Below are 13,262 nucleotides of genomic sequence, written 5' to 3'. Positions count from 1 at the left end.
CTGTAATAGCGCACATTGGGTCATTAGATGGGTATCTACCCGGAGCTCTCCTCTGTTTTGAAGCGAAGAAAAATTCCGCAGACTATCACAACGAGATGAACGATGATACATTTTTCGATTGGTTTCGAAGTTTTCTTCCCATGCTACGAGATAGGGCAGTTATTGTAATGGATAATGCCCCATACCATAGTGTAAAAGTTGAGAAATATCCAAACATGAGTTGGGAAAAAAATGCAATCATTTCATGGCTGGTGGGTAAGGGGGAAAGGATAGAGCCCCATTACGTAAAAGCACAATTAATGGAGCTCGCACAGAAACATAGGCATCAAAATAATTATGTAATTGATGAATACGTAGAACAACATGGTCATGAAATATTACGCCTTCCCCCTTGCCACTGCGAATTGAACCCCATCGAATTAGCATGGGCAAGCATTAAAGATTACGTGAGGGCGCGCAATACAAGTTATAAATTGCCTGACGTCCAGGCATTAATGATTCAAGCCATCGGAAATGTATCGGTCGAGTTGTGGCAAAATTTTATTCGCCACTACTATATTATGAAAATATTATGTATGTGTATTATGTATTGTGTAGAGGAAGAGTAGTCTTTCACAAACCATGAAGAGATGATTAATGATATGCACTTCTTAATTATTACCTTCCTCAACAGAGGAGCTGTAATACACAAAATAATGAAAAAGAGTCAGAGAGCTTTTATAGACATAATGAAAATGTTATGTGAGACTAGAAAAACTTCACAATGAGGATCAAACAGCTTCTTCATATCTCACCCTCATACAAAGAACAATAAGAGAGGGCTGACTGAAAACCGCATGGATATAGACACCTCAGCTAAACTTGAAAAGAGATGGGCACAAATTCTCCACGGGTCAATTGATGGTAAAGGATTCGGAGAATCTCGAAAGGTCCCACATCAGTGGGTATCTGATGGGAACCGATTTTCAAAAATCCTAACATCACAGCTGAAATAATAGGAGTAAATGAAAACATAATACATAGATTCTCCATCATTCTTCAGGTTATATCGTCTGGACAAAAAATTAATGTCAAAAAATTCGGTCGTAATGCTTACGAAACTGCTGAATTATTTGTAGCACTTTATCCCTAGTACTACATGCCTGTAACAGTGCATAAGATTTTAATTCACGGAAAAAAAATTATTGGAGAGGCAATAGTCCCCATTGGACAGCTATCAGAGGAAGCTCGTAATAAAGAATTTAGAAAATTCCGGGAATACAAGTCAAGTGGAATAGACAATCCACGAATGAAGATATCCTGCACAATTTGCTTGTAACATTTGATCCATTTATTTCATCTCTCCGACCTCGATTAGTCAAAACCATAAAACAACAGCTAATTCCTGAAGCAATGGAACTCCTAATCCTAACAGTCATCGATGAAACTGTTAAAGGAGAGGAAATTCCAATGGATATCGATACATAGGTAATTAGTTTTTAAATTTATATATTTTTTCGTTTTTATATTTAATAATTAACCGTGACTACAAGTTACACCTAATAATTTTAGTACAGTATGTGTGAAAAAGGGTTAGATATATATAGTCTTGAAGGATTGCGTCATTTTTTATCTCAGTTATTCTGCTTGACACGAATAAAAAGTGTGCAAATTTATAGAACAAAATTCTAAGCAGTTCCAAAGTTATTGGCATGTCCAGTTATTTGCCTTACTCGTTCCCTGTGCGGCGGTTATATGCAGGCCCTCCAAGCTCCACTCTTATGAATTTGATGCAAATTTTATCTCGGCGCAGAAAATCCAGGCGGCGCTGATGTCGCTTCTCTACATGCATACCTTGTATCACTGATTTTAACATACACAACTAAAGATATCGTGACGTCATGTTCCCGCCAAATTTGTCGCCGCGATTTTCAATTTTAAAGTTTCAAAATTTAAAGAGACTAAAAAAATATGGCGATTAATCACGATTAACTGTCATTAAAGCGACAGTGTGGGCAGTTACAGTGATACTGATTTCAATTACACATATATCATTGTTATTTTTGTATAATTATAATTATATTTCTTCATATTATTTATAATTCTATTTCTTATATTATTTTTATGTATATATATATATATTATATTTTTATTTATTTTTGTGAAAATTTAATACATTTTCTATATTATACATATATTGTTGTCATTTTTCCCATTTCATTATTTTTATTTTTGAAAGTTTTGAATAAGTAACACCATGCACACGTATATTAGTACCATGTGCTTGTGTGTGTGTGTGTACCTCACCGATATCATTTATATGTTTGTAGCGACACCAGCGCCGCCTGGATTTTCTGCGCGAAACTAATTTTCGTTATAACATGAAATACAGGAGTTTGGAGGGCCTGGTTATATGTATAGGAAAAAGTTGTTCAAAATGTTGATTTCTACAACATATTTAATAAAAATCATCGAAATCGGAGTTGCCGTAATCTAAGTAATTACCCAGTTTACTCGTTATTCAATTATTTACAAAAGCTAACGTGAAAACGTGCAAAATGGAGCGCAAAGGAAAAGAAATAACCGTTGCCGAGGGAAAAATTATTTTACATTTGTTTAATGAGGGTCATTCATACTCGTCTATAGGAAATATAGTTAACAGAAATCATTTTACAATTAGAAGTATTATTAAACGATTTTCTAACACAGAAAAGTTATTAATATTATAAAAGAAAAACCATCTAGTTCTGCGAGAAGCACATTGTTTTAAGAAACAAAATGAGAACTTACATCAATCTCAGGAAGAATCTTCTCGTAAATTTTTATAATAAAAATATATCGATTTTTATAATATAAAATATTATTCTAAAGGTGACGGTGAGAATAATCTTGACTAATCTTCCTTATCGACATCAGCCGCCCTTCACTTTGCTAATTTCCTCATTGACACTGGTTCTCAACTAAATTTAATAAAGTGTAAAGCTATAATTCCTAGTGTGAAAGTAAATACAGAAGTTATCTATAATCTCACTGGAATTGGTTCAGGAAAAGTACTTACTTGTGGTGAAATTAACATTCAAGTTCAATTTTAATAAAGAAGTACATAAAATAATTATTCAACGAATATTAAACAAGGTAGGATACCGATTGTTAGTTGCTAGACGAAAGCCTACTATAAGTAAAATTAATCAAGGAACAAAATAAAAGTTTGCAAATGATTACATTAATATAGAAAACGAGTTTTGGAATACAGTGCTCTTTTCTGACGAGTCTAAATTTAATATTTTTCAAAATGATGGATGCACTTTAGTTTGGAGATAATCTAATACCGAACTAGACCCAAAGAACATTCAGAACATTGTTAAATACAGGGGTGGGTGGTGGAGTGATGGTCTGGGTTTGCATGAGCTCAAGTGGAGTTAATAAGCTTGTGTTTATTGACAATGTAATGGATGATGACCAATATATACCTTGTGTACTTTTGCATTCATGATTTCAATATATCGTAGCTATGATGGCAGCTGGTAATTTAATATAGCCTAACCTAACCCAATCTACTCTACCTAATCAGTAAATTAAGTTAGGTTAGGATAAAGTGATATTCTGGTCACCTATAATATGATTTCTTTTTCTATATTTTCAGCATTTATTCAGACATTGATGAGGAAATTACAACCAAAAAATTATGGAGCAGAAAAGTTGAATTTAATATAGCCTAACCTAACCCAATCTACTCTACCTAATCAGTAAATTAAGTTAGGTTAGGGTAAAGTGATATTCTGGTCGCCTATAATATGATTTCTTTTTCTATATTTTCAGCATTTATTCAGACATTGATGAGGAAATTACAACCAAAAAATTATGGAGCAGAAAAGTTGAATAGATTCATTAAAGAAATTAAACAGTGTGGAATAAAATAATAGAACAAATAACAAAGACGTATTCTGAAAATAGATGGAATTACTTTCTCGCAGGTTATATCTGGAAATATGTTTAAGGTAAAAGAAATTGGGATTCAAAATCATGAAAATTAGTGAAATTTAATTTTTAAGCCCACCAGTAATATATGTATACGTATATCGATGTCGGTCGCCGTGCTAGTGCCTGCGAAAACAGTAGAAAATCGGCGATCCCATACTAATGCGTACGTTGTCAGGGACACACATAGATGACCAGAATTCAATGTGTTAGTTTCAACAGTTTTTCGAAAATATCTCGAAAACTAATGCCGAGCGGCGGTTATATGTATAGGAAAAAGTTGTTCAAAATGTTGAGTTTTACAATATATTTAAATGTCATCAAAATCGGTGAGGTGTAACCTAATCTCAATAATTACCAGAAATACACTGTTTGAAGAGTCAAAATTACCAATTGAAAGAATACTTCAATTGGTCTATTAGTTTTTTCTCATGGTGAAATGAAATACGAATTTTTGATGAGAGAAAGTGTATTGTAATGTTATACGGAAAAACAAACATAGCGTTTAGAAATTAGAATATAACAGTAATTAGCAGTAATTAGTAAATATAACAGTATAATAGCGATTAGAAAGACTACTTACCAACTGTCACGGCGAATGCGAAATTTGAAATTCAACATGGCGTCGATTCTCAACGGACGCCACTAGACACGTGCCGAATTCAACATGGCGTCGATTTTTAACGGACGCCTTCCGCGACGCAAATGTATCACAACCTACGTGATTGAAGATCCTGGAGAAGAGATGCTGCGGTTATGTTAAATCTGCAGCAGGATGTCCCAGAAAAAGGCGCCGGTGTCGTTGGTTTCACGCAATGTTGTATCAGCAACTTCGTACACGAATGTGGTCAACCAACGGCAAAAACAAATGAAGAGCCGTTGTAACGAACAAAGAGCAACGCCATATAAGAAAAACGCGTTCGTTCCTGATCCACGCACTATTATCCCGACTCGTCCAAAATATTGGAACGTATTAAAATCGTTTTCGCGACAGCGCGTAGCATGGTTTCTCACTACTGCATAGGCCTAATAAATCTCACGATCAATATCACGTCGGGGTTACTACTGTAGGATTTTGGTCGACTCGGGAGGATACCTGCTAGGCATTCCCCTACACCTCACTGCGTGTTAACGTTTCGTGGTTAATAAAGATACACGTAATTACGGTTAACGATAACTTTTATGTTCGCGTGCGTCTATACGCCATGCCGTGCGTGCTTCTTCTCGTTGCTTCTCAACTGTTCTCAACGGCTTTACTCTCCCACTCCACACAAAGATGGGATATGGGTAGGGTTTTCTTGGGCATGCGCGACTTTTATAGGCACGTATCTATGTGGTGGCGCAACTAGGGACTATAATTATTTTATAAATTGTTTTTTATTTTTATTAATTATATATTTATAATTATGTTGATATTTATATTGATTTTATAAATGTAGCTTTTGTTTTATGAATACTGATAAGGCTTTGGTAGTTTCCCTTATCCTAGCAATAAATATTGGTATTCTTTAATTGATTCTGCCAAATGAAATATTTTATTTTTATTATATATTTTGTTTACAGTTATTTTAGTACCTTTCCCTTTCCTATACCCCCCAAAAAAGGAAAAGTGTGAATGACGTATATATATATGTTATACATTCATTTTTCACAATCAGATCATAATTTTTGCACAATTATGCAGGGTGATTAATGTATCCCATTTTATTGAAATTTGTACATACTATACTGATGCTAAAATCGCCGCGCATGCGCAAGAAAACTCGTCCCATGTCGCCGAGAGGTTGGTACCCTTACATTTTCAAATTCGCTTGCCCGCGTGATAGAATCGTATAAGATTGAATTGGTTTAATATCATGTTTTAATAATTAAAATTTTGAAGGAAAATTAATCATTGATTTATAGATATATACATGTATTTACAGCATAATATTGTTACATTCAAAATCAGTTTTAAACGAATTATAAAAGTAGATAGTATAGTATAGTTCACATAGATTTATTTAGCGTTTAATTCTTTTTTAATTACAATGTTTAAATTCAGTCTATCGTAAATTACATTATTATAAAGTATAAAAGAACAATACTTTTATATACAATGGAAAGGAAATTATGTATTCATGTATCAATTCTGCCTACTATTTCAAACCATTGCCTAAGCGCATCGCTTAACACAATTGGTAAAGAATCCAAATCCCTAAGAATAATGTAAAATGGAAATGGAAAGTTGTCCATGTAAGAACGTATGCCTAATAATTTTCCATTTTCAAAAATTGGCATCCTTATATCAAGTATTGAATCCTGAAAAAGATATCTAATTAGTACTCTGGCAATTTCAAGCTGATTCATTTTGTTCAATAATACATTTTATTATTGTTTCTTACTTTATTGAGAGGATTGTCAACTATTATAAAAACAAGAAAAACGTTCAATAATTTGCTTCTTCTCACAGCTGCAGTCACTTTCTCTATTCCTTCTGAAAATATTCCTCTACCATCTGATAAAATGGCCAGCAATTTTGCATTGTCAGAGGAACTGCTCTGGGATGTGAACATATCTATTGTAAAATCAAGTAACTGACCGATCATTGTCTTTTTCTGCTCAAATTTCATCTCTTGGATTAATCTGGAAAAATGAATTTTTAGAATTAATGTATTTTCAACAACTAAAATTATGTTACACTTACCTAGCACCACTTTCATCTGTAAAGTTCTCTCCAAAAGGATGAAGAATGTTCACTCGTTCCCCAAAATTAATAACAGCAAGTTGACCGACCTCCAAATAAGTCATAGCCTTGCCAATTAATGAGAGCGACTCAAAAGCTAATTCCTTTGAATGATTATCAGCCATGCTGCTGGAATCATCGATTGCTAATACAATTTGATAATCTCTTTTCGATGGTTTGGTACGCCTCAACCATATTTTGTCTTTACGGAATTCACTGGCAATATAAGGGATCACTTTCCTCATGTTAATACGTCTGCCAGTTCTATAGTCACCTTTTAATCTGGAGGTTAGAGTTGGTTCTAAAACTAACCGTAATTTTTCTGATAATTCTCTAGCAGCTGATTCGGTCAATGCACTGATGGAACTCCAAGCGTTTGCTGCTTCTATGGAAGATGGTTCACGAGACCATTGCCCAAGCATATTTTCAATCTCAGACCTTTTCTCTGCTATGTTATCCACAAAAGCATCGTATACCTCTATTTCGGACAACTTTGTATGGACAGTTGATTCGTTTCCACGCAATACACGAGTCGTTTCTACTACTTCACCTTCGACTTCCCCTCCCACTTCCATCTGTTCGACATCGTCCGCAGATCTTTCTCCCCTGGCATTTGTAGATTTATCTTTTTTGCTTTCATTTACTTTCTCAGGATGTTCCTTATTTATTTCTTCTTGATTATCTGCTACCGTATCGTCGTGCATTTTAATATCATCCTCCTCCTCCTCCTCCTCCTCCAATTTATCGTCCATATTTGATGCTTGTTTCCTAACCTGTTCTTCGGTTGCAGCGTCAAAAACATAGTCGTCAAATTTTTCTGTACTTTTTATATGTTCGTAAACTTTGCTTTCACCACCGACTTCGTTATTCTCTTTTTCTTCATTGTTATCTAATTCTTGACGAGTTGGTGCAGTTTTCATCTTCTTTATAGAAGGCTGAACTTCGTCATCGAGTAAACTACGATTTTCATCACTTTCGCCTGGTTTTCTTCGTTTTTTAACGGGATTGGATTTTTCTTCACCAGAAACAGGAGCGTTTTCTTCTTGTTTGGATCCGGAATGTCCTTCGCGCTTTTCTGTTTGAGACTGGCCAGTTCCTTTATCCTTCTTATCGTCAGCGATATTGTCTGTGGAATCAGTTTCCACGTTTTCGTTGTTCAATTGACTTTCCACCGCATCTCTGGAACCATCTTTCTTCGATTCAACTTCTTGAGAAGCATCAACTTCTTTGCTACCTGCATCGATGCTTGCCTGTGCTTTGTCTTCTTCTAGTTCTTTCTCTTCCTCCATATTTTCTTCCTTCTTATCTTCTTCAACGTTTCTATCTCTTTCGTCTCTTCTTTTGTCAGGTTCCATGTTTGAATCTTCTTCCTTTTCCTGGTCATCTTCATCAGCAGAAGAATCCTGTTGCTCGTCTTCATTTAAATCCTCTTGTTTTTCAGCTTCCTCGTCTTCTTTCTCTTCAGGTACTTTGGTTTCTTTCATCTGATCAATGTCGAACGGGTTCTCTTCGTTTTCAGGATTATCTTCCTTCATTTCTTCGTCCAGATTCATCTCTTCTGGAAGATCAAAAGATTCTGGCTCAATTTCTGGTTGATGTTTTCCATGGTAAGGATCTATCTGATCATCGTCCACTTCAGGCTCTTCAAATTCATTTATTTCCTTCTTTTCTTCTTCCTTTCTTTGCCCTTCGCTGTCTCTTTCTTGCTCTTCATTCTCATTTTTATTCTCATCACCGTCTTTGGCACTTAGCTCTTCTTGTCCAGTTTTCTCACCGCTTCCTTTCTCTTCCTTCTTATCGTCTTCATTTTCATCATTGTTTTCTTCTTCTTCATCCTCATCTTTCCAAATTTCTTCGTCAAGCTTCTCTGCATTTTCATCAGTTTCACCCATCTCCTTATCAAGGTCCTCTTCCTCTTCCTTATCCTTATCTTCATCCTCACCTTTCTCCAGATTTTGCAAATGGCTATCGAAGTTTTCTGACATTTCAATACCCTTCTCTTCTTCCTTCATGTCTCTTTTATCCTCATCTTTCTCTTCTTCGTTTGGACCTTTTGTGTCTTCTAACTGATCCTCTGATTCTATTTTCTCAGAAACATCTTTCTGACCTTCTCCCTCGGCTAAACCCATTCCACCTTCAGCTGTACCACCTTCCTGATCATCCTCAGATGCATCTGTGTTCTCCGGTTGACAGAAACCATTTCTGGCCAAATCGAGGAAGACATTCAGCTGAAGATAAAGGAACTTGCAGGTCAATCGAAAAGATGCCACCTGTTCGTGTAAGTAGTAATGGAGGAACAAGGTGTACTGCTCTAAAAGAGGCAAATGTTGCACGAGTAACCTAAAAAATAAAGCATGAAGCAATCAATTTTATATTAAAAATTGTTGGATAATAACGTATACGATTTATTACCTTACACATTTATTTGCAGACTCGACATCAGATTCAAAAATAATCTGCAATAATTCTCCAAATATTTGGGATATTTTATTTAGTCGTAAATTTGAAATATTTTTTTTCAAGGACTCTATCAATTTCTCTGTTACAAGATTTTCTTCAAAATCTTCTTTTTGGGAATCAATTGTTTCTTCACTGGATGCCTGATTACCTTGAATCTTCTTTTGAATAACAAGAAGAATTTGTGTTATTAATACATCCAACTTTTCTTCATATTCTTCCATTATTTTAGGCTCATTTGTCTCTTCCACCACTGTGGCGAGCGTTGATTTCAATAAATTATTACCCTCGTCAATTTTATCTATTAAGAAATTCAAATTTTCAGCGATGGGATGATCAACTGTGAAAGTGATTTTAAGATCAACTAATTTCTCTTTAATTTCTGTGACTTTCTGGTAACCTGTCTGAAGAAAATCTATGTGTCTCTGATGATACAGGAAAATCTGGCCTGATTTTTCAACCCTTTTTGAAATCATCATCCAGGAGTGTAACTCGTTTGTTATAGTTTTTATTAAATTCAAAGAATTCTGCATCCAAGTAATTGAATTTCTGCAAATATTATTCTCTTTCAGAACAGGTATTGCAGTTTCGTTTAAATCAAGATTTTCTTCAGCGAGGGATTCCATTGGACAACTTTCCAAGTATACCAGAATTTGTTCCATGGACATTTGTAACGCTTCTAACAATTCTTGGAAGTTACTCATAATAATCTGCAAGCTTTTCTGTTTTGGAATGTTTATTCTTTCCATCTCCTTTGAAATTTGACTGCAAATCTTTGAGTCCTCCAACATCAGGGCAAGGTTTGATATTTGAATTCTGAATGGGAGAAAATGTTGAAAGAAATCAGCGATCGTTTCTTTTTGTCGATGAGCCAATAAAACAAGATGTATCGACAATCCACGACAACGTTCAGCATTTTGCATACCAATGTCGCTTTTTCCAGAATCCAAAATAGCATTCAGGAAATTCAATTTGATCAATGATTCGTAATAATACTTATCACAGCTGGACCACTCTTCAATCAGTCCCTTTTCAACGTTCTCTGTTTTCTTTCTTGCAATCAGTGTGAATCTTTGAATTTCCTTTAGATCCAAAGGAGTAGCAGCAAAATTGTTGATCTCTTCTTTTCTATTCTTCCAAGTGAGAACTCCAATTCTATAAGAAATTCCAAGTCGACTCAGCGTTTTGAAATAATTAGCCAGTGCCATTTTCTTCTGTTGGAGCATGCTTTTTAATTGTGACTGTTGTTTTCCTTTTGTCAGAGTCTTGTCTACTTCCATATTCTTCAACCTGTTGCTCTCCTCTATACTATCTTCTATAAAAGTTTCAATATCCTTTCTAATTTCTAAATAATTACTCTTAATAATTATATATTCACAGTACTGGCGAGCTTTCTGAGTTAGCTTCTCAATTTTCAACTTTTTGCCTTCCAGGTCCATCAAAAATTCGGATGGACCCAACTCTCTTCTGGTAAACGTCTCCGCGGTTCCTACTTTACCTTTCAACGATAAGTAGGACGCAACGTTTTCCCCCAGACCCTTCTGGAATTCTTTAACAAACTTGTGCAAGGTTCTTCGCGTCTTTTCAGCGGTGTTCCTTACAGACCAATAACTTATGTCGTTCCATCTTGTTATTTTAATGGTGTCCTTCAATTTCTTGGCGATGGGTTCTTTCAAAACTTTGATCTTGTTCTGGACATCGTTCAGGAATTGAGTATAGTAAAAGTAAATGTTCCAAAATATTGCAGACAATTCTTTCTGTTTCCCAGTTTCCTTGAAATAACTGACATGACAATAAAACATATAGACCAATTCAAGCCTTGTTTCAAATTCTATCAAAGGTGATTCTGTTAAGAAGCGACCTAAATTCTCAATTATTTTTTCCTTTGAAACATTCTCAGTTGTCTGGGAATCTTTTAATTCTCCTTCTTTTTCTGATTCCTCGATATCTTCCGCAAGGTACTGATCAACCAAATCGAACAAGAAGAACCACCACTTTGAGGCGTCAGTTTTTAAATGATCCTCAAGAACTTCCAAAGAATCCTTCCACCTTGAAATCTCCAATTTCCTCCAACGAAGAATTTTTTCACCAAAGGACTCGATGAATCCTGACAAGCTGACATCAGAACGAGCGTTCTCTTCCCATTGTTGAATCTTTGTCAGCAGTAATTCAGCGCCAACTAAAAATCTGGATAGAGATGAATCAACGGAGAAGCTAAATATCCTATCGATGATCAATTTGATGGAATTTAAAATTGGATTTTCAGGCCACTCCTTTAACAAATCACGAATCCTTCCGGCAAGTCCATCGAACAATGGTTGGCAGTCCTCGATTTCCGGAATATTTGAATCTCTATAAAAATCATACACCTCTGTATAACTTTTTCTATTGTCAAAAGTGGATTTCTGTGAAATTAGTACGTTTAAGCTGCATATCAATTTTGAAGAATGATTTTCAGGATAAGTTCTTATGGTAGAACCGAACATTTCAAATCTTTCTGCCAGAGGTTTGATGAAACTTGGTTTCAAACTGTTCTCTGGTCTTTCAGAATTTCTCAGGATGTTCCAGTGAATTTCTTGAACCCTTCTGGCATCTTTTATGGATATCAATTCACGGAACGAATCGTCTTCATTCTGGACAGTTTCTGGGATTCTCTGTAACTCTGGGAAGTCTTGCTGGTACCCTGGGAACATTTCAGCCAGTTCTAAGAAGTCTTGCTGATATCCTGGGAAGATTTTCCTGAAATCCAATTCGTCTTCCTCCTTAGATTCAAATTTCGTTCTAAAAAGACTCTGCTTCTCCTTCATCTCTTCTTCCCTCCTTTCCTCTTGATCCTTCCAGAGGATTCGAATTTTCAATAAAATCTTGTTCAATTCACCCCAGAATGACTGCGACCGATCAACGGCGAGCAGAGAGAAATTTTCAAGCTCTTCCAACGCGATATTAGCCATCTTGAATCTGTATTTCTGAATTGATTTTGATGATTTATCTTCGCTCAAATCGAAGATCAATTTCTCCGATGAACAGAGCTTCGCTATGTTTATGTAGTTTTGCTGGCAGACTCCAGTAACTGGAAAGCGCAGAAGGTTGTAACAAATGTCGCTGTTAGAAGTCCGAGCCTGCATGTTTGATAATTCGTGGATAAAAATTGATATTCCATGGTGTAAATTCGAAATGGCAAAAATCATTGGTGAAACTAGATCTGGGAAACCGTTTAAAAAGTTCTTCTCCAATTTTCCAGAGAACCTTTCCAGTGATTTCTTCCAAATCACAGCTTCTTGTAGCTTTTCTCTAATTTGATTAAAGGATTCTTTTTTATCACATTCCAATTCAATTGTATCATTTAAATGTGTAACGTGTTTGAAAATTGATTCAAACGAACCTATGTTCTTAGAGAAATTTTCAATTTCTTCCCTCAAATTTTGGAAAGTCAACGTTGGTCTCACTGCATGGAAATCCTCAAAACTTTTCATCTCGTTCGATAATTCTTTTAAACGATCGACTCTTGATTGTTTTCTTTCTTTTGATAAATTAATTCCAAGAATGGTACACTGCAGATTTTCGATACACATTAAACGTTCTAGGTCTGAAATATTTTCTTTCATGTACTTTGATTTTAGAGCTACTTTCTGAACTGGATCTATGGATCCTAGATCATGGAAGATGAAGATTTGTAAGTGACCAAAAATCAACCATCCTTTTCCTCTTTCCAAAACGTTATTCTCATTTTTCAAATTTTCTTTTATTTCCAGTAATAATTTTATTGGTTCGAAGAAACGATTATTTAGATCTCTCTGCTCTTCTTCGTTCAATGTTAATGCAAAACTGTCTGTGACTTTGTTGATGGCTGTAGTATAATAATTTATGTAGAATTCTAAAAGAACAGAATCGTTTGTGGATATGCTGAATTCATTTGAATTTAACACCAAAGAATTTTTCCATAGCAATGTTTGGATTGTTTTCAAAAGTTTCTTTTGATTTTTATAATTTCCAAAATTGATCATCTCTTTTCTATTTCCAGTATTTGTTAGGAACAGTTCAAAAATCAGGTTGCAAAGGGTTGCTTTATCAATGAAATTTGGCTGGAAAAAGTGTATAGTGTTAAATTAATAATCAGTGTTCA

At 35.1% G+C, this 13,262-nt stretch overlaps 2 protein-coding genes across 8 annotated transcripts in view; both read right to left on the bottom strand.

The window, feature by feature from the left end:
* Nucleotides 1–5,216, bottom strand: part of LOC117608848 (uncharacterized) — a 36,720-nt gene extending 31,504 nt beyond the window's left edge. For 5 of the 7 annotated variants that reach the window (XR_013062656.1, XR_013062652.1, XR_013062653.1 and 2 more), the window contains exon 1: nucleotides 4,541–5,216. The gene's annotated coding sequence lies outside the window, so the exon portion shown is untranslated. The other 2 variants (XR_013062655.1, XR_013062654.1) reach the window with 2 other exon arrangements.
* A 684-nt stretch (nucleotides 5,217–5,900) lies between these two features.
* LOC117608842 (midasin) overlaps nucleotides 5,901–13,262 on the bottom strand; it is a 70,508-nt gene continuing 63,146 nt past the window's right edge. Inside the window, exons 17-20 of the mRNA XM_034334495.2 lie at nucleotides 9,095–13,221; nucleotides 6,644–9,022; nucleotides 6,342–6,582; nucleotides 5,901–6,258 (exon numbers count right to left, since the gene is read on the bottom strand). Of these exons, the coding sequence (XP_034190386.2) occupies nucleotides 6,076–6,258; nucleotides 6,342–6,582; nucleotides 6,644–9,022; nucleotides 9,095–13,221 (6,930 nt within the window). The 3' untranslated portion in view covers nucleotides 5,901–6,075. The remainder of the gene's footprint in view (nucleotides 6,259–6,341; nucleotides 6,583–6,643; nucleotides 9,023–9,094; nucleotides 13,222–13,262) is intronic.

Source organism: Osmia lignaria, chromosome 8, assembly GCF_051020975.1.
Source record: "Osmia lignaria lignaria isolate PbOS001 chromosome 8, iyOsmLign1, whole genome shotgun sequence".
Classification (NCBI taxonomy): Eukaryota; Metazoa; Arthropoda; class Insecta; order Hymenoptera; family Megachilidae; genus Osmia; species Osmia lignaria.
This window is presented reverse-complemented; position numbering and strand designations above follow the sequence as displayed.